We start from the raw sequence: 20,976 nt of genomic DNA on the forward strand, positions 1-20,976 counted from the left end.
GCTTCTCACAGAAGCCACCCCTGTAACCCCCCCGCTACCAAAACCTTGCCACGCAAACCCAATACAATGCATGAGTTGGTTTCTGTGATTGTGCTGCCTGATTCTGAAGCAAGTACTGTGCACAGTTGAAACTGAACTTCAGGTAGTTTATACTTACACTTGTAACATTAATGGAAATCCTTGAGGCTCCTAACTGTTGTGTGAGAAAGATTGCCAGGGAATCTTTGACTGGAGATCTTGCTGTTTCATATTTTGCAAAAAAAATTCGCTTCCTAAAATCATTTGGGACTATTTTTACCCAACAGGCTTGCTGCAGGTACCCAACTCACTGGCAACATTCCCAATCTTTCCAAATTTTCTTTCCGTACATGCCGCTTGCATGTTTCAGTCTTTTATACTAAACATGTTATCCCTGCTACTGATTGCTAGCAAGAAGCTTCTTTGTGACTTGTGTGTGATGATGAGATAGGCCAGACTAGAAGTTTTTACAGCACAATTTAGACTTGATATATATTAAATGGTTACCAGCTACTTCCCTGAATGCGATGTGTAGGTGATTCTTCCTTAATCCCAGTGAGGTTTAAAGTTCTTGACAACCTTACAGCTGTTAGTACCATCTTAAAGTGCTTTCAGTATGTGATGGATTATATAAAGAACATTAGATTACCTGAAAAGATGTTCTTGAGATTTTCTACAGCAGCTGCCAGTTGGCTATGTTGCACTACAGCATCCTTAACATCTTTGAGGTTTTCTATGGTGTTGATGCTCTGTCTCCAGTCCTTATTGACATCAATCAAAGACTGCTGAATGGCCTTTACATCATTCAGTGCATTATGCAGTTGACTTAAACCTGTTCGTACTCCATCTAACTGTGACTGGATTGCTGCCTTAAACACAAACAAGACAATGAAAGAACTCATATTAATCATTCCGAGTTCCATATTTTCAACATTTCTCAATAATTAATTTTCATTTCAGTATCTAACATTTTCAGAGGAAAAAAACAAAACTGAAAAGGTAATATTATAGCTTACCAGAAATATATAACTTACTCTGTGTGTATGCACACATTCTTTTTTTGAAGTTCTGAAATTGTATCTAGTTTTAAAGAACCTAGATACAACTGGTTCACCCACAAAGCTAACATAGGAGCTTAGGCAGATAGATCATCATCTTTATAAATCTATATTAAACCAGGATCATGGGAAGGCAGAATTAGATTTCTCTGTGTTTCCTTCATAAATTAATTTCAAAGGGGGATATCAGAAGAAAGCTGATCCAGATGTTTCAACAGAATGCTTGGTATGTAGAGAATGCTTGGTATGTAGAGATTCACAAAGCATTTTACTAAAGTAATTACAAATTTTGACTGGCAACTGAAAATCTTAAAAAAAAAAATTAAATTCTGAAATGTTCTAAAAAAAAAAAAACAAACCCCAAAACCAAAACCCTCCAGCCTGTCGTGCCTGAAAGAAAAAAAAAAAACAACCCAAACTCAAAAGGAATTCAGTCAAAACAAAAAACAACAAAACCCCAAACTGAATAAAATTTCGACACTGTGAAACATCAACAACCAGACCAACAACCCAACTACTAGATTATTTTGGCATAAAGAGAGGTTATTGATATAGATACCTCTTGTGACAGGTGACACTTGAAATAATGACTCTTCAAATAGGCTATTAGTCCTGAATATCATTTGACAGTCCAGACACCTTACAGAAAATGCATTATAGCGCATATCTGAGTGAAAGAAATCAGATCACATCCACAGCATGTTTTTTATATATGTATTTTTAAAAAGATGTGACTAAGATGAAATCAGGTGAGTGGAAAATGAAACTGGAAATAACAGACTTCAAAAGACAAGCCAAAGGCAAGACATCAGTAAAAACTCAGGTGCATATCTCAAGGACTTGAAGTAACCAGTAAAGAAATAAGGCACTAATGGTTTTGCTAAGCTCAAAACACATTTTTTGCCATACTTTTAAGGCCAAAAAGCTTGAGCAGTCATGGAACTTTTTGTCTGATACTAGAAGCCAAAGAGGAAATCCTGGTAACTATGAACAACATTTACTGTGTTTTAAATGTACTGGGAAAGTCCCAGAAAAACGCAGTGATTCTTAAACTACTGCTATTTATGTACTTTCAAATTATGACATGCTGATTTTATTGATAAAAATGTATTTTCCTGTCAGACTTAGTACAATTAGGCAGGGGTAAGGCATTTTTATACAATATCTATCTACAGAACTGCTGCATTAACACATTTTTCCCCTACAGGAACTGAGATAATTAGGATACTCAAACATTCAATATGATACTCAAACACAATCTTGTGAAGCTGACTACAAAGTATTTTAAAAATCACGAGACCATTAAATGTTCAATACTTCTGATCTGATATTTCAATTTCTTCTGAGGCAGATCTTGCAAGTATTACATATTCAAATTTTTGCTTATTTAACTTTTGCAGAAACTTGATTATGTTAAAACAGAAACCATCACTAATCTTAATCACTGACACAAACGGCCAAGGAAAATTCTTAAAATGGACATCCACCCATGTTCACTTTGTCTTCTAATAGTCAGCTGGGGTCAGGGGATGGGGTGGGGGGGCAGGGAGCGAGGCATGTCCTAGCATTGTGGTCTTCACTTCCTAGAATGCATATTCATCTTAGATTGGACTGACCCTCACTGTATTAAAAAAAATGAAAACAAAACCAAGCCATCCCAGGAAGAGGGCTCAAAATTTTTATCTCTTTTTAAGTGACAGCCCTCAACATGAAGCCATGGAACCCGGATCCTGGCTGCCTGGTCTCCCTAGAGCCCTATGGTTCAAATTCATGGTTGCACAGCAGGTAAGAATCAAAAGGTAGAGGATTCAAGCATGTTTATACTCAGGAAAACCCGAGACCTAGGAACTCTCCTAGGATATGTATACAGTACTTCCTCAGGGTGAGAGAAAACCAAAACCTAAGTTCTCCCATTGACTGAATAAATGCACAAAGATAGCTGTGAATGGTCATAACTTTTCAGGCTCTGGAATAGAGTTCAAGCAGCTCTTTGCCTACATTTTGGACTGCAGAGCCCAAGTACCAGCCTACAGTGCTAGCTGGTGCTTATCCACCCATTGTTTCAGAGTTCTGCTACTGATCCTTAAAAATACTGCTTCACTAACCACCATCAGTCTCACACATGAAGCACATGAGTTTGACACATTTCAAAGCAGTTTTTCCTGTAAGAATTTATGTAATGCAGGAAGAAATGCTGAGGAGGATGTAAGAAATGGACACAACTAAATATTTGGGAGAAGATATAGAGACAGGAGTAGGATAACCAACTGGAGGAGATGCTGGTTTTTTTGGGCAGAACACCATTCCAGATCTCTGCTGCTTCATCCCTCTAAGTGACACACAGCTATTACCCTGGTTTTCTACTCTTTGCCCTTGATTGACGTGATTATCTTGATTCATCTGAAGAAAATGGTGACAAAGATGAAAGCATATCCAGTCAGAAAGAAGCACCAACATGTTCACACTAAAAGATTTACCATGTGTTCATTCACATAGATGAAGCAGCTGAGGTTTTTCAACAGTGATCCAACCTGAAAAGTCAGCATCTCCTCTGGCTGATGATCCTGATGACCCTGTCTCTCCATCTTCCACACCATACATATACACAGTTTAAATACAGAGCAAGAGTATTTCTTACATCCTCTCTGTGCTCCCATCCATTACAGTAATTCTTATGAGAAAAACTGCTTTGCTATCCATTGCATCACTAACCATCACCCGTTTCAGGAATGCATCCTGAATGGATTAAGGGGTATTGTACTTCTTTTTGGCATAGGTATTTCTGACCATCTATAGATGATTGAAGTTAAGGTAACTTAAGGAAAATGACAAGGAAACTAGCTATAAAGTGGATTTAGGCATTTACAAAACTTACAAAGTTATGTTTAGTCATCACTGTCTATAGAAGCAGCCAGTAGGCAAATGACTGTGCTCATATATTATAAATAGATCACAGTAACTGAACAGCTGATCCATTATTAATAGACTCCACTATATGCTTCCTGCCTTAAATCTGAAAAACCCAGTCCAAGTCATAAGGAAAATTTCTGTTTCTATGCTACAGACAAAAATTAACGTGTAATTTGCTAATAGATTTTTTCACTGTGAAAGACAACAGGCTCTACTTCTGCTTCTACTTCATGCACGACTCCCACAAAGAAGGAGCCATCAAATAGTTGTAAGATAAACTAACTTATTCTGAAATATAAGATTAGATACAGTGTATAGCAGCCATTTTGATCTGGTAAACCCAAAAATATTTCCCAAAACACTTTTCTAAGGCTCTACTCCAATTACTTAATATAGTGGTCTAAAATGACTGTTGGCTAGTGAGTACCAGTGAAGGAAGAAAACACAGAACTCTGTAACGTATAGACACTAAACACAGGATGACCTTACTCATATTTCAGGCTAAGTCTGTGCATATGCATGCACACACTCACTTGTACACATGTGAAAGAGGGGGAAAAATCATGGGGTACACTTCCACAAGAGACAAGAATGTGATAGATTTTAGCTATCTTCCATAAACCCATGTAAAAGTCGGACACTAAACTGACTGATCTTTTTCGGCCGCAATCATCGATTTTTTGTTACAAGTTCAGTATTCAATCATTAAGACAAAGGTTTGTTGGCTGACAGGCTACACAGCACAAGGGTAGCTGTCCATGGATAAACTGTAGAAGTTACAAGGCATACGAACACTTGAAATGCTTGAATAAAATTTCAGTAAGACGTACAGCATTAGTTTGCATTACTTTCAGGATGCAAAGTTTCTGGTTTGGACACAGAGCAAAAATTAAAGTCCATGGTTTAAAACTATCTGGATGAAAACGTAGAATCAAAAAACAGAAGGAAAAAAAAGAAGGTACATTCATGCTGCACCATGGACACTCAGGTTTATCAGACTTTGTACCTTGAGTCGAGCTTCTACTGAAGCCTTCTTACGAGCTTCCCTCCTGCGATACTGTTCCACTTTATCCAGCTGATCAGGACGCTGAAGCATTCCCGCTACTCTCTGAACAGCTGTTGCAACTGCTTCCCTATCCGTTTCCTCCATTGTTGATTAGGACTTCAAAACGCCTTCATAATTTAACAGTACTGAAAAGAAATATAACATTTTTAGAAAATATTTTTCCATTTGATGGCTATGTGTCATTTCAAAGTTAACAACTGGAGAACTAACTTTGGTAATAAAAACAGTGCAACTTGACAGAAGCATCATTAGACTGCATTATAAAGAGCAGTAATCGGAATTCTACAAGAATTGCATTTAAAGTCACTTAACTCTGTTTCATTAGTTTACTTGAAACATTCTCTGGTTACTGTTTTTGCATTTACCTTGCTCTCTGTAAGTTTGTATCAAAAAAGACAACAACAACAAAAGAATAGCAAATCTTCATTTAAAAAACAGGTTCTATCTAATCCTAGAGTAGCTTTGCTTATTAAAAGGGGAATGAGACAAGCATAAAGGAAATCTTGTAGCAGGTCCAAGCAAAAATCCTAACTCTTCCTGAACTAGAATCTGGCAGAGCTGAGAGAACCATAGTCCCCCTGCAGCAATAGGTCAAATTTGCTACCAAAAGTGGAGAGAAACATATCTGTGGAAGCTCTAAACCCAGACACTTAACTATAAAGCACTTCCACTCAGACTTCTGATGGATGACTTTTTTATTTCCTACTCTTGTTTTCAGTTCTTCTCATGGTATCAGTCCATCAGAGGTGTAAGTATGCAGGGAAAAATTAATCAAGTATTTCACCTAAGTCTCCAGCAGAATTCCTAGTGAAGTCAAGACATGCATGCAAACTAGTATGCAGAAAAGGTAAAATTTGCTGGCCATCAAACCAGACCTGTTCTCTCAAGCTTCACTAGCTACTAACAGAAAGCAGGGAGGATCCCAGTCACCAAAGATGCAAGAACATGGTCTCCACAGAACACATCTGCAGTTCCTCATTCCTTCCAAATTCTTTCCAGCATTTTATGTCTTCAGTCTTGTAATCAAACAGAACATTTTAGGTTCTGCTGCCACATCTACAGATTATACTCTCTCACATCCATATTATTCCTTGAAAGTTGATATTTACTTTCAAAGCAATCTGCATTCATATATCCAGCATATCACTTAATCTCAACAGAACAGTGATCTGGTGAAGAACTGTGCCAAGTGCACAGAACTGGAAGAGCAAAAGCGAGAAAACTCATGGGTCAAGAGAAAGACAGTTTGATAGGTGAAGGAAAGTGGAAAAAACCCCCACCCCCCAACCAAAAAAACCAAAAAACAAGTGAAGCAAAGGAAATTGCTCACCACCTCCCATAGCCAAAATAATGCTCCTGCCAGTCTCTGAACAACGGCCACCCTGGAAGCCAACCCCCCCCCGCCTCCTTCTTCCTCTACCCCATCTTTTATTGCTGAGCATGACATTATATGGTAGGGAACTTCCCTTCAGCCTGTTTGGGTCAGCTGTCCCAGCTCTGTTCTCTCTCAATCTCTTGCCCATCCCCAGCCTACTCAAGGGGAATGGAGGGCAGAGTAGGAAAAAGAGAAAGCCTTGACACTGTGCAAGCACCCCTCAGCAATAGCCAAAACACTGGTGTGTCATCAGCACTGTTTTAGCCACAAATCCAAAACACAGCACCATACAGGCTGCTGTGCAGAAAGTTAACTCCATCCCGGACAGACTCAGTACAGCGTTAGTAAAATTAGTCATTTTAGAACTTCTCAGGGTTAAAAAAGATTCCAGGCAAGGTTTGCCCTAAGTCTATATCTCAAGTTCCTTCATCTGATATCTCAAGAACTGTATCTCTAGTATCTTCAAAAATTACATGCATAAGTTTGCACTTATTCCAGAATTACTTCTACAGTGTAAACTCCTGTCCTACTTTACCTCCTCAGCTGTGTAACCACACCCATCACTTCTCTACTCATGGCCTGTTTAGCTCAAATGATGTTTGATTTCCTACTCTACATCTCAAGGTGCAGGATCTATTCCTACCACTCACACATTTGAATGAATACTCCGGTTTTGTTTAGCCCAATCCACTTCCAAGCTATCAGGACTGTATCTACAATTTTTTAAAAATTGTTATTTTTAAATATGAATTTACTATAGAAATGGTATCTGCAGTAGACAGCTTTATGCTGAATTACTGCCTTTATTAACAACTCTGAATACATTCAGCATAGTTATGATAGCTTTAACCCACACAGCCACTACCCAGGCACATTAAGTAGACCTCATGAACAAAATTAGTCGCCAATATACCGTAATCTCCTAACCGATTACATACTAACTTGCTGAGGTAGACAGGTTGTTGCACAACTGCTAACCATTCAAAAGGAAGAGCAAACTTTAAGAAACCATGCCAACTTTACACAGAGGCTGTAAGCCAAAACCACAAACATCTTCAGAGCAAAGTACTGGAAGAAGTGAACAAAAGACAGTCCCAAGCAGTCTTGGAAAGGCTTCAGCTGCAAGCACACCCTCATCCTCCGGACTCAAGCTCCAGCTGGGAGCCGAGAAGCGAGCCAGCGGGGGCGACACGCTCACAGGGGGAGGCCCCTGCCCCCTCCAGAAACGGGCTTCTGGGCTAGAGGCGCGCAGCGACAACCAGCTTTGGGGCACAACCCCTCAAAACAAAGCTCGGAGGAAGCTGCGGCAGCCCCCGGCCGGCAGCTCCAGCTCCGCCCGGCAGCCCGGCTCCTCCCGGCCGCGCTCCCTGACAGAGGTAGCTCAACTCCAATTATTTGCATCGACGCAGGTGCCCGTCCCTGCCAGGCAAAGGCCGGAGACCTGCCCCCGGGCACGCAGGCGACGCTGCAGCCCCGCCACGCCGAACTCCTTCGGCCTCGGCTTCGGCCCTCGGACGGCGGCCGCGCCGGAGGAGCCCTCAGCACCCCCTTCGGCCTCGCCATCCCGAGGGGCTCCCTGGATCGGCCCGTCCCGGCCCAGCCCTCCCGCATCCCCTCCGCTTCCCGTTGCCAGACTCGGGTCGCTACAGACAGCGAGGAGCCGGCACGGCGGCGCTCACCGGCCCGGGCGCTGGCACAGGGCCAGCGGCGGAGGCAGAAGGAGCCGCAGCTGCCACTTACCGGCTGCCGCCCGCCCCTCGGGAAGGTACTGACAGTCCGCCAGTGCGCACGCGCCAGGAGCACACAGCGGCGCACGGCCGCGCGCGCAGGCGCAGAATGAAGCCTCCCCACCCCCGCTCTCCCCCGCCGCTGGCCGGCGCGCATGCGGGCTAGGCTCCCTCACCTGTTCACGGGAGCGGGCTGCGCCTGCGTGGCCCCGGGAAGCGCGGGGGTGCGTGGGTGGGGGACGAGGGGGCGCTCGCAAACCGAAAAAGCCTCCGGAGGAGCGGTAGCGGCTCAGGCTGCTTTAGTGGCCGCCGAGCACCGCTGCTTGCTCTCCCTGAGGAGCTTCGTCCCGGTGGCGAGGCGGCTGTGTACGCGTACACGTTGCTGGGTGCGACGGGAGAGGTGGGAGCGAGGTGGAGCGCCCACGTCTCCTCAGAGCGGGCTCCAGGCTGCTGGCTGCAGCCTGCGGGGTTACCGGCGGCGCCTCGTCATCTTCCTCCCTTCTGGCTGTTTTGTTACGGTCTCTCAGTGTCGAGGGCACTGTCAGTATTTTTGGGGCCTGATTCAAGGTCACCGAGATCGGTTAAAAAAATAACATGAAGAAGTCCTTTGAGGTATTAAACCTTCGGGTTTGAATGGTAACCTATTGCAGTGAAAGCTTGGTCGTTGGGTATCGTCTGGAAAAAGGAAGCATGTGAAGTAAGGGTGCTGCAGGTGGATAAGCTGCGAATCATGTGGTACCTTTCAGATCTATGTGGAAGTGGCTTTGCCCGGCAGAGGAGAAGGGGAAGTCCTCATTCAGCCCGCTGTCTCAGCTCTGTCTCTTCACATGTTGCCCAGAACCCAAGTTGCTGCGTGCTGAGAAAGGCTGTGTGGAGGAGAGTGGTGTGGCTGCTGGGATACAGCTCGCTGTGGCCTTCCCTGGCTCTGCACGTCAGAAATGCTGAGGCTCAGGGAAGCTGCTTGCTTAGGATTTAATTTATATGTAAGGGAAAACTATGGTGCATTTAAAAAGACAAGTAGTTATGAAATTAGCACTGAATTGGTGGATACAGTGGGAAATGGGGACAGACGCGGTGCCTCCTGGGGACTGGGTTGTTAGCTGGGTTTGTGTAGGGGTTGCCATAGCAGCTGCCAGCAACTCCAAGTTTCCAGGCAGACCGCAGGCTTAAAAACCCTCTTCCAATTAAGCAAGTGCCTCAGCCAACACTCTGTGCCCAGCACTTTGCAGTGGGACCTGCAGCTGTCGTGTAAGAAGGAGCTTAACGTGTCCCTCAACGCATGAGTTCCCACCTGCAGCAGTCTGATCAGAGAGAAATGACAGGCAATTAGAAGTAAAGTTTTGGTAAGGGGCAACCTTAGAGGAGTTTTTATCATTTTGTAAACTGCTTAGATCTTCTCATTTTAAATTAGCAACCAGAAGTAGAGATTTTTTTTTTTTCTTTTCCTTGCTAGTCTATCATATTGGTGCTATAACAGGGATAAAAATACTGAAGGTGTGGTTGGTTGTTACAATGTTACATTGTCTGGTCATTTTCTGTATTGTTGATTTAGGTTGATTTTTGTGTGGTGGTGGAGATGGAGGAGACTGTGGGGGGTGAGACTGAGTTAGGGGGAAGAGTCGAGCCTAGTTCCGCTCCTGGTCACTCTGCACAGCAGGAATCAGAACAACTGAGAGCAACGCAACTTTCTTCCAAACCTAACATTGACCTCTGTCCACCTCTCATTGCTATAAAAAAAGGTAAGGGAGAAAATAATGATAAGTACTTCATGTTGGTTTTGTATGGAAAGAAATTCCAGGAACAAAATGAGAAACCAATTATTAAGTAGAGTGTTTAAGTTTATAACATACTTGTATATACTGGGTGGATATGTGCTATTCTGAATGTGCCAGTGTAGGGACTGCAATGTGCAATTTCCGGCTTTATAAATAAATATGTACATATAAGTAAACAAATGCATATATAGGTTTTTTTATATATATGTATTTACAGGGTCATGTACAGTGCAACTCTCATCCCTTAGCAGATTTCCTAGTGTTGAATTATAGTAACATGATTACAACCATTTTTCTGGAATTAAAATGTAGTATGGTATACTCTACAGTATGGCGTATAGTATGGTATCTCTATTCTGGAATATATTAACAGTGATAATAGATTGAATAATTAGTTCAAACGTTATTGAACGTGGCCTCGCAATGACATCAGCCAGCTCCCTCTGTGCTCGTGGGTGGATCCCATCAGGGCCCATGGACTTATGTATGCCCACTTTGCTTCAGTACTCTCTAACCTGATCCTCTTCCACACAGTCAGGGAATACTGAAGCAAAGTGGGCATACATAAGTCCATGGGCCCTGATGGGATCCACCCACGAGCACAGAGGGAGCTGGCTGATGTCATTGCGAGGCCACGTTCAATAACGTTTGAATGTTCATGGCAATTGGGAGACATGCCTGAGGCCTGGAGGAAAGCTAATGTCACTCCTGTCTCCAAGAAGGGCAAGAAGGAGGACCCAGGGAACTACAGGCTAGTCAGCCTCACTTCAGTCCCTGGGAAGGGGATGGAGCAGCTAATCCTGGATACCAGTTCCAGGCACATGAAGGACAAGAAGGTGGTTGGGAGTAGTCAGCATAGATTCACCAAGGGAAGAAATGCTTGACCAACCTCATTGCGTTTTGCAGTGAAATGATTGGCTTGGTAGGTGAGGGAAGTGCAGTGGATATGCTCTACCTTTTCTTCAGTAAGGCTTTTGACATTCTTCTCTTGGGAATTTTTTATTGTGCCCCTTGGGGCAAATTTAACACACATTTATGCTGAAATATAAAAAAAAAATATTAATGAGCAATGCATGGGACAGCCCTACTGCCATAACCGGTTCTATAAGAAGTATGCAAAGATACTTCACGAGGCAATTCCTTATATACACTTGCACCAGCACCAGTCCTGTGAGCATCAGCATGGAGCGCCTCAGCCCAGCCTTGGCTCCATGCCCCAGCACCAGCTCTGCTGCCCAAAGGTAGACCCTGAGCCTGGCATTCCAGGATGGCTACAAGACAATACTGTGGCTGTTTCTTATCTAGTCATCAAGGGAAACTACACTCCCTTACAGAGAGTTGTTCTGTCTCTGGCATTCCTGCTTCCAGCCAGCTTAACCCCTTCTGCAGTTGGGCCTTCTTGCTCTCCATGCCAGATCTGTTCCTGGGTCACAAATTACTCGTGCTGAGCAGTTACAATTTGAATTTCCCCTTCACTCCTGTAAGATCCTCAGAGGGAAGCTATTGAAGTATGGGCTGCCTGAGCAGACAGTGAGATGGACTGAAAACTGATTGAACAGACAAGCCCAGAGGCTGGTGATCAGTGGCACAAAGTCCAGTTGGAGGCCAGTAGGTAGGGGTGTACCCCAGGGGTCAATACTGGGTCCAGTCCTGTTTAACATCTTCATTAATGATCTGGATGATGGGGCAGAGTGTACTCTTAGCAAGGTTGGTGATGACACAAAACTGGGAGGGGTGAGTGATACACCAGGGGGTCGTGCTGCCATCCAGAGGGACCTCAAGAGGCTGGGGAGTTGGGCTGACAGGAACCTCAGGCAGTTCAACAAGGGAAAGTGCAAATTCCTGCACCTAGGGAGGAACAAGCCCATGCACCTGTACATGCTGGGGGCTGACCAGCTGGAAAGCAGATTGGCAGGAAAGGACCTGGAGGTCCTGGTGGACACCAAGTTGAACATGAGCTGGCAATGGGCCCTTACGGCAAAGAAGGCTAATGGTACCATGGGCTGGATGCGGAGGAGTGTTACCAACAGGTCAAGGGAGGTGATCCATCCTCTCCATTCAGCACTGGTGAGGCCTCACCTGGAGTAGTCTGTCCGGTTCTAGGCTCCCCAGTACAAGAGAGACATGAACATACTGGAGAGAGTCCAGTGAAGGGCCACAAAGATGATGAATGCACTGGAGCATCTCTCCCATGAGGAAAGACTGAGAGAGCTGGGACTGTTCAGGCTGGAGAAGAGGAGGATCAGGGGGGGATCTCATCAGCGTGTATAAATACCTGAAGGGAGGGTGTAAAGAAGAGGGAGCCGGGCTCTTTTCAGTGGTGCCCAGTGACAGGACAAGAGGCAATGGGCACAAACTGAAACATAGGAGGTTCCGTCTGAACATCAGGAAACACTTTTTCACTGTGAGGGTGACTGAGCACTGGCACAGTTGCCCAGAAAGGTTGTGGAGTCTCCATCCTTGGAGATATTCAAAAGCTGTCTGGACATGGTCCTGGGCAACCTGCTCTAAGTGGCTTTGCTTGAGCAGGGGGGGTTGGACTAGATGACCTCCAGAGGTCCCTTCCAATAACCATTTTATGATTCTGTGAATAATACATTATAATTGGTGGAAAAGAGACACAATCTGTAAGAAAATTTATAAGGATATTAGTGCTGTTAGAATAGTAACTTTAGTCACAATCTCATCATTTATTTAGAATAGATTAAACAGTAGTTCCTGAAAGTTTAGTGAGCCGCTCATTAGCACTACTGCATGCTCCACTGAGGATCCTATTTGCTGCCAAAGAGGGGACCTAAATATCATCTTCTGAGAAATAAAATGGTTGCTTTTTCTTGGACTAAAAGCAAGCTGTAGCAATTACAAATAGCGTTGTTCAGTGCTTTCAAATAATTATCTTTTTGAAGCTAACTAAAACAGTATTTCTGTTAAGGAGAGATAAAGCAATATTTAGGAATGCTTTGTAATTAAAATTTTTAAAAGAGAAATGGTGGCTGGCTGGAGATAAGTTATTGTACTTAGTATCAGGAAAACATAAATACTCTTATTTGTTACTTAAATGACTTAAAAATATTCAATTCCTAATTTCTAGGAAAAACAAAGGCATGCAATAGATTTTTATTAAATAACTTAAAGGGCTTCAGAAGCTCTTCAGGATGCTTAAACAATCAACGGAAGACAGTTACACACTCTAATGATGTATGTCCTGTTTTTATTGCAAATATTAGCAATCTTTATTCTTCAGATATTCCATGTGCTCAAGTTGTCTTGCAAGCCTCTGCAAGTAGCAAGTTTGTCAGAAATGCATGAGACTGACAATCAGAATTTAGATAAAGGAGAGGAATAACTGGGTGACAATAGCAAGTGTGAAAAGTGACAATATTTCAGAGTCTCTCTTTTTTCCAGAACTGATTTCTTCAAGCTAGTACCTTAAATTGCTTTTTCTTACCTCTACTGCTATCAGTAGGGATTCTTTGCAATTGAACTTGAGATAAAAGCCGTTATAAGACATCTTTTCCCCCTAACAGCTTCTAAGGGTTTCTGCTGAGGCGCAGGTGTCTCATTTTCCCCAGCCTGAGGTTAGCCAGCAGATATTAAGACACAACACTGCAGGTCTTGTAAATGCATTTGTTGTGTGTATACCTGAATAATTAGAACTTGTCACTTCTTTTAACTAGACACAGAAAGTAAGCATCGTAGATGTGGAGGGGACCTGAAGACAAGGAGCACTGAGCTAGGATCTGCTGTCACAGGATCACCTTTGACTGCTGTTCTTCCGGCAAGTGTTTTCATGCTAAAATAGGTGGTGACTCAGCTACCTTTTGTCTGTTAAATTTTCTTCTGTACAGATTATTCTTGAAGCCTTCATTGACAAAAGTTTGGCCTAATACTAGAGGGTGATGAGTTCTTTCAGTCTCTGTTAATTACAAGCAAAAAGAACAGTGAGCCACTCAAAAGTGTATACAGTGTTAGGCCATTTACTTTCTGTGCTCACCATGTGTGTTGCTGGGATTTTGATTTTGGTTTTTTTTTGATCATCCATTGGTTAATCCCCTTTCTTTGCCGAGATGAAAATTAATATTGGTTAAGAATACTTGAATAACGTCATGCTGCATCAGGGAAGGCATATGCAAAACAAGAGATCCAGCTGTTGGCATGGAAGCCAGAGGTGATAATAGACTGACATAGATGAGTTGGGACCTACATGGGAGAAAAATGAAAGGTGAATCAGAAAAGAAGTAGCTTTTAGAGACATCAGAATGGTACTGACTAACAACTACAGGTATTCAGGCATTCTTGGTGTCTCCTGGTCTCAAAGAGATGCAGGTAGAGACAGGAGTGATGTAAAACATCCATTCAGAGTCTGGGGTAAGACCAAATGGTAGGAGGCAAAGGTGGACATTGGCCAGCTTTTTGGTTTTTTTAATCCAAGAGTAAATCAGGATTGATCAATTACAATTCCTAGTTTAGAGTACTGGGAAGATGATGTAATTTATTTCTCTCCAATAAAAATTGTGAGCTACAGAGACACTCCAGACATCCCCAGACTCCAGATACTCATGTCAGTGGGAGCTGTGTGTAGAAGGAAGTGCTCAGTGTGGTGACTTTTTTACCCAAATCTTTAGTTTTCCTTATAGCTTGTGAAGATTATCTGTTGACTCAAAAATGTTATTCACCATATCTATTTTCAGTCTTGTTCATACTGTTACAAAGATTTAAAAAAATCCTTTGTCTACATAAATTTCCTTCTTTATCATTCTGCTACTACCTTTATATGACCTGTGTATTAAACATCAATTGTATATTTGTTCCAGTGGTGACTGATTTTATAGTGGATTTGTTTTATTTATTTCCTTTGAGGTGATAACTTGATACTATATATTAAAATGCTGGCAGTATAGAGATAGATCCGGTCCCAAATCTGGAATATGGACATATACAAGTTTGGAAGCTGGATTCACAAAGCTGAGATTTGAATTAGAGCCTTTATAGTGCTAAATTTGTATTGTGACCTTAGCCTGGATCCACATCTGATTCTGAGGTCCTGATCTGAAGTTTCCGATCTGAAGTTTCCATTGTAGCAGCTTTATACTGAGAAATAATTCCTGCCTAACAAGTTAATTATTACTGATCTTTTCCCTCTGCATTCCTTAGATGTAATTTTTTATGTTCCTGCTTGAAGTAGTTTATGAAACCGGCTTAAAGATCAACAATATAAAATACAATCCTTAAGTGAGGGAAAAGAATCTCTCTATAACAAACTTTTATTTTCTAGACAACTGGTAAGAAAAGTATAGTACTTTCCAGTGAAACTAGGAAAGAACTAGCCAAGCAAGCCAAAGTCACCAAAGAGGAGAGAAGAGCTCAGATAGATGAAAGACACAAGTATTTGATATCAAGATTAGCAGATGGGATAGGCTTAAGTGAGCAGCAAGTGGAGGAGGCCGTTATTTCTGATGATAAGGTAAATAGTAATTACATTATTATTATTAAATATATTTCAAAAATTTCCAGTCTTTTGAAACTACTTCATAATTAACTACAATTGTAATTTTGTTTTTAGTTTCAACTTATAGAACAATTCTTTGCCCCTAGTGGACTTAAAAAGTTGCTCTTCTTTTACCAAGATGTATTGCAGGTATGTTTCTGTTATTACTTCCGCAAAAGCAAAGTTGCATTTTTTTTAAAAATCACATGACTGTTGCAAAATTCAGAAAATATTAACAGAGATTTTTTTGCTATGCATGCCAGCGGGGAAAGAATTGGATCTCATTGTTTAGATACTGCCATCTTGGCTTACATGAAAACAGGAGAAAGCCCTGTGGTATGGTTTGATACTGTTCTTGTTTTCACAAAAGAAAACTTAAAAATGACCAAGTAAAGTAAAAATCCAGACTTCAAAAATGATTAAGATAATTGAGGCAAAATGTTCACAGTATTCAGAGTTTAAAAATACGAGATTAGCTAACATAAGTATTATAGGAATGGGAGAACTGTCTGTATAAGAACCATTTTGTCTTCTTTTGGTTTGAACTGCACCAACTCCACTATGGACAAAGCACTGATTCAAGAGGGTGAAAAATGATGCAATTTCTTTCTAAATTAAGGTGGCTTCATGTTCAGGTCTGTCCCATTCTGTGGAAAATAATGTTAAGCTTAGAAAACTATAACTAGAAGTAAGGTAGTTGTGGTCTCCGAGATGTATTTCTCTCCCTTTCAAGTTTGAGAAGGAGAAGCCTCTTCATAAAAAGCAAGATCATTTGTTCAGCTTCCACTGAGTGTGTGATATCAGAAGGTGCCAAGTGACCTTGAAATTGCCTAACATGACTGTTGTGGGCTTCCTGAACTGCAGAAGTCCTTCCTCAGTCCTTTCAGGTTATGCCATTGAGGAGCCACGTGAGCTAACTGACCGTGTGGTGGTATTTTAGGCTTGTTGGGGAGAAGAACTGATTGATAATGCTTGATCGTCAGTTAAGTGCAAGAATGAATTACAGACTCATTATAACCTAGATAAGTTAAAAGAACTTTTGAGTGTTATTGGAATTGCTTAGAGACTTTGCAAAGCACAGAACCAGCTTAGCTGTCAAAACAGTTTAATCAGTTTTTCCTTTCGCTGGGACTGTGCATACACATTTCTGGGATGAACATGTTGTTGTCTGACTTAAATCAAGATGAAACTAAAAATCTTGAAATTGTTTTCCTTAATTGACAAGCCAGAAATAAATGCCCAGCTTGGGTTAAGTGAAATGTTTCATTTATGCATTTAATTTTGTTTTATTTTGGTCTTTTTAACCATTAAAATATGAATTTATGAAAATTTTGTTGCAAAAGCAGCATAGCATAAAAATAAATGTTTCTGATGGAAAGTATGAATGCCATCTCTAGCATCTTCCACCCCATTCTGATGAGTCAAGAGATCTCATTAAATTGACTATTCTGTCAACAGTTTGGTTTCAAACATATTGGAGAATTGGAGATTACTCAGGGGCAGTATCATACATGCTTGCCCTGTTCTTATCCTTTTTTGGCCATTCTTGGAGACAAAATACTGGCCAGGGCAGACCATCGGCCTGACCTAGTAAGCATGTTCTTACTAAGATTTGTCGAAGATCCTTTCTTCAGTGCTGCTCATCTCTCTTTTTTACCAGCTTGGGTGCACGATGTTCACTTGAGACTGTGCATAGGGGTTAGAAGATGCTGATTTGGGGTGGAAGTGGGGAGCCACCGCTGTGTACCATACATCACACATTTAGTCTAGCAGGAGCTGAACATTTGACTTTTTAGGAAGAGGCCTCTCCTCAACTTGAAAGAGAAATATACCTGCAGGCTTCTTCCACATTATTTTCTGTTACATTCTTCCAAGTTTCGACAGATTGTTTTCCAAAGTGCATGACAGAAAGTTAGAGGGAATCAGGTCTTTATTAGGCTTGAAGTTTTTTGTTGCTTCAAAGAGAAGAGGTTGTAGATACATCTCAGTGGAGAGGGACCAGTGGCAGCAAGGCTTCTCAGAGAGAAAGTTTTTCAGAGTGATGTATGGTTAAAGACATGGGCAGAAAACTAAATTTCTTTGCATTTTTGGCAGGATCTAGCTGACAGTGTTGCTTGTGAGTCCTGCTCACAATTACATTATGACTTTGCAGACCAGGCACATGACTCTCTCTGCGAGACATCCAGTTTGTTTCCATGGAGGAAGTTGCTCTAGGAAACACTTCAGATTTAATTTCATTATATTTTCTGAGATTTTTTTCCCCTTCTTCTTTGATTTTTTTCTGAAAGAACAGGGCTATGAAACTGTTTACTGGGTATTGTGAGATTCATGCAAAGCTTATTCTCCACATAAAGCCAACCTCACGATTTCTATCTGGGTATTACTAACTGATTCAGAATGAGCTTAGTTAGAATTCACATATTCAAATAGGATGCGGTATTTGTATGATAATAGTTTTTATTTTATTAACCTCTTATTTATAATTTAATTGCTAGCAAAAGTCGAATGCATCATTGAGGTCAGATGGGTCAACGAACAGTTTGCTTCAGAAGAAGTTATTTATTACCATGGGTTCTACTGAGGTATGGTTGAAAAATTCATTAGATGACATTTGAAAAATAAAATATTGAAAAAACATAACAGTTGTGCAATGTTAAACAGCTTTTTTGTAATTCTTGGATAGATATTTAAGTACTTAGTCCATGTTCTCATAATGCAAGATCTCCCAACATTTCTTGAGCTGAGGTTGGAATTCACCAGTAAAGAAGTAGTGATTAATGGATTTGACTATCTGAGAGGAGAGCAGGTCAAATAAACGCTTGTTAAAAAATCGCGGATCCTAACGTTTTTGTTAATGACGGCATGTTAAGTATTTTCCAGTGCTTGTGCACTTCTAGTTTAAAAGTGCAGTTCTTCAGTGGTTTTGTATTTCCTTTTGTATAATAATACTGCACATTACTCCAAAAATACCTTTAATAATTCCTTTATTCCATTCAAATTCTTATAACAACCTCCTCACTGTAATGTCTGAGCATTACTCAGCAGTGTATTCAGAGCAGTTGTCAAGATTTCTGATTAATTTTCTTTCTTTCCATCTCTTTTGGGGGAATCGGGTGTACCATATACAATTTTCTTTGAATAAGGCATGGTGATGTCTTCTTTTTTTTTTGCCCCAATGAGCTTATATTAACATTGCTATGTTAGAAAAGACATAGCTGAAGAATTCTTTCTTGCTTTCAGAGAAGTGAGGTTCATTCCTCTGCCAATTAGACCAATTGGAATGGCTTTTCAAATTTGTTATATTTGAATTATTATTAGATTTAGTAGATTAAAAATAAGCATTGTTGCAGTACTGATTTGAAACTTTTACATTACTTCAGTCCATCGAAAAGATGAAAATACATGTTAAAAAGTATTTGGATCAGAAGTTTTTAGTAATCTTTAAGTTCTCTTTTTAAAAAATGAAATAAATGTCATTCTAAGATGATCCATTCTGGTCTAAGTATCTATGAAAAGTACTTTAAATGTTTGAAAGCTGATGATATCTTTGGTTATTTTCAGTGAATTTATGTTGGCAGATTCAGAAAGGGATTAGACAATCTCATGGATAGGTCCATAAATGGATACTAAAATGACTAGGCAGGAATATGTCATCTAACAGCTCTCGTACAATTGGTTCATAGTCAGGGAATATAAGAGGAATGGAGCCCAGGAAGTAGCCTAGTTCGCAAGCTCTCCCTGAACTGCATTTTCTTAGTAGAGATGCAATACTGGACTGGTCTGCCCAGAAGGGCATTTTTGACGTTCTTATGTCAGATGGAGGAAAAACAGTATTTGATTTGAGAGTATTTGATTTTCAAATATCCTACAAACAGTTCACTTCCTTTTTGAGTAATTAATTTTTTACAGTTTTGTTTTCAGCACATTTTAAAGTTGTTAAGTAAATTACTTTTACTGTACACATGTATTCTTTTTAACTGTATGCATTTTGTCCTTTTTACAGGACTTTACAGGAACTTGTGCATTTTTCCTAAGGACATCAGATAAAGTTATAACTGCATCAAATGTTTCCCAGGTCAGACAAAAATCATGCAGTGTTTGCAGTGTACTTAATATTTTCTTAGACCTTTATTCATGCAACTGGAGTCAGAAAAAGAAGTGGGGAGTGCTTTCATGAAAATGTCTAGTTATGTGTTTAACAGAAGTTCTTTTTCATCTGAGTAAGTATTTATGATAAGTAATGTTCTAATCATTTGGAAATTAGCTACTGCAATATTATTAAAAACAAGATTTTAATTAATAAAAATTCATTATTAATCAGTCATTAAAATATAAATTTTAATGGCAATAGGGAATAAAGACCTAAACCAGGAGATTTTCTTTTAAGTAATGAGCCTAAATTATGGAAATGCTGCACTTAAATAACTGTATCTTTTAAACTTTTAAAATAAAGATCATACTTGAAACTTAACTAAAGTAAGGTTTTCCTGCCCCTAATAGTTTTAGTTGTGTATAAGAAAAGTACTGTAACAGCCTTTTCTGACTTTCAGAGGGAAATATTTGCAATAGAAGAGCATCCAGATACTAACATCTAAGAATAGACATTAAAGAAAAAATGTAATAGGCCTGAAATCATATTCTCAAAAATATTGATGCACTCATTTTTATGCTGTACAGATTTTCTCCTTATTTGTCACTAATAGGTTGATGTGTTCCATTTGAGCAGGCCAAAGCTGTAGTAAGTTTGTTCACCTAGTCATGGAAATTAGTACTTTAGTTTCTGTCAGTCACTTGCTTTATAACAATATTTTTACAAATACCTCATCCAGGGGTGCAAAAGTAATTTCTAGGCTTCCTCTTCTCATGCCCTGTCAGTCCTGCTGCGCTGCTTCAGTTGGGTACCTGTTAGAATGGTTGTTGAAACTCTTCAGTTAGCTGCCTTGGTGCCTTCTCTCTGTGGCTCTCTTGTGATCACCCTGTTTTGGCAGGGGCTGTCATGTAGCTGTCATCAAACTTAATTCCTTATGTGAGGCAATATTTTTAGATGCTATAGAAGGTAAAACAAGGCCTAATTTTCAGTCAGCCAGTCTTCACACTGATGAGGCTTGGAGCTCAGGCTCAGACTGGTTTGGCAAATTTTGGTTTATCCTGAAGAGCTGTACAGGAACAGTTGGAAGGAGAACTTGAGAACCCCCTAGAAATACATGGATTTGCCCCTATTTCTCAAGATGAATAGCTGAATCTTCAGCATCCTGTGGAAAGTAATGGATCAGCTTGTATGTCGACCTTGTCCTAGAGATTCAGAAGTCTTGAAAGACTTAATTTTCCCTGTCTCCCACTGCCTGCAACAAATGCAAACACTGTCACGTAGGAGAAACTGGCATTGTTAAAAGCAGCTGAAGGGGAAAAATAGAGGTCAGTTCATTTCTTCATCACCCTTCTGTCCTTTCCGTCTGCTATTTTGTTAGCACACCCTTTTGCAGAAGGAAGTAGTTTAGGAGCATTTCCTTGTTGATAACCTTGTGGGCATTGCCTCCAAGGGAACATGTTCAGACATGC

The 20,976-nt window shown here is 40.8% G+C and overlaps 2 protein-coding genes across 3 annotated transcripts in view; one reads left to right on the forward strand and one right to left on the reverse strand.

Annotated features, from left to right (window-relative positions):
• Positions 1-8,233, reverse strand: part of EXOC3 (exocyst complex component 3) — a 30,662-nt gene extending 22,429 nt beyond the window's left edge. For both annotated transcript variants that reach the window (XM_050892320.1, XM_050892319.1), the window contains exons 1-3: positions 8,168-8,233; positions 4,993-5,177; positions 668-887 (exon numbers count right to left, since the gene is read on the reverse strand). In XM_050892320.1, the coding sequence (XP_050748277.1) occupies positions 668-887; positions 4,993-5,136 (364 nt within the window). In that variant the 5' untranslated portion in view covers positions 5,137-5,177; positions 8,168-8,233. The remainder of the gene's footprint in view (positions 1-667; positions 888-4,992; positions 5,178-8,167) is intronic.
• Positions 8,234-9,730: 1,497 nt separating this feature from the next.
• The window catches only part of LOC127012599 (dynein axonemal heavy chain 5-like), a 172,072-nt gene continuing 160,826 nt past the window's right edge, over positions 9,731-20,976 (forward strand). The window contains 6 exon segments of the mRNA XM_050890811.1: positions 9,731-9,893; positions 13,607-13,707; positions 15,205-15,393; positions 15,493-15,567; positions 17,913-17,999; positions 19,421-19,492. Of these exon segments, the coding sequence (XP_050746768.1) occupies positions 9,731-9,893; positions 13,607-13,707; positions 15,205-15,393; positions 15,493-15,567; positions 17,913-17,999; positions 19,421-19,492 (687 nt within the window).

Source organism: Gymnogyps californianus, chromosome 2, assembly GCF_018139145.2.
Source record: "Gymnogyps californianus isolate 813 chromosome 2, ASM1813914v2, whole genome shotgun sequence".
In the NCBI taxonomy this organism is placed as follows: Eukaryota; Metazoa; Chordata; class Aves; order Accipitriformes; family Cathartidae; genus Gymnogyps; species Gymnogyps californianus.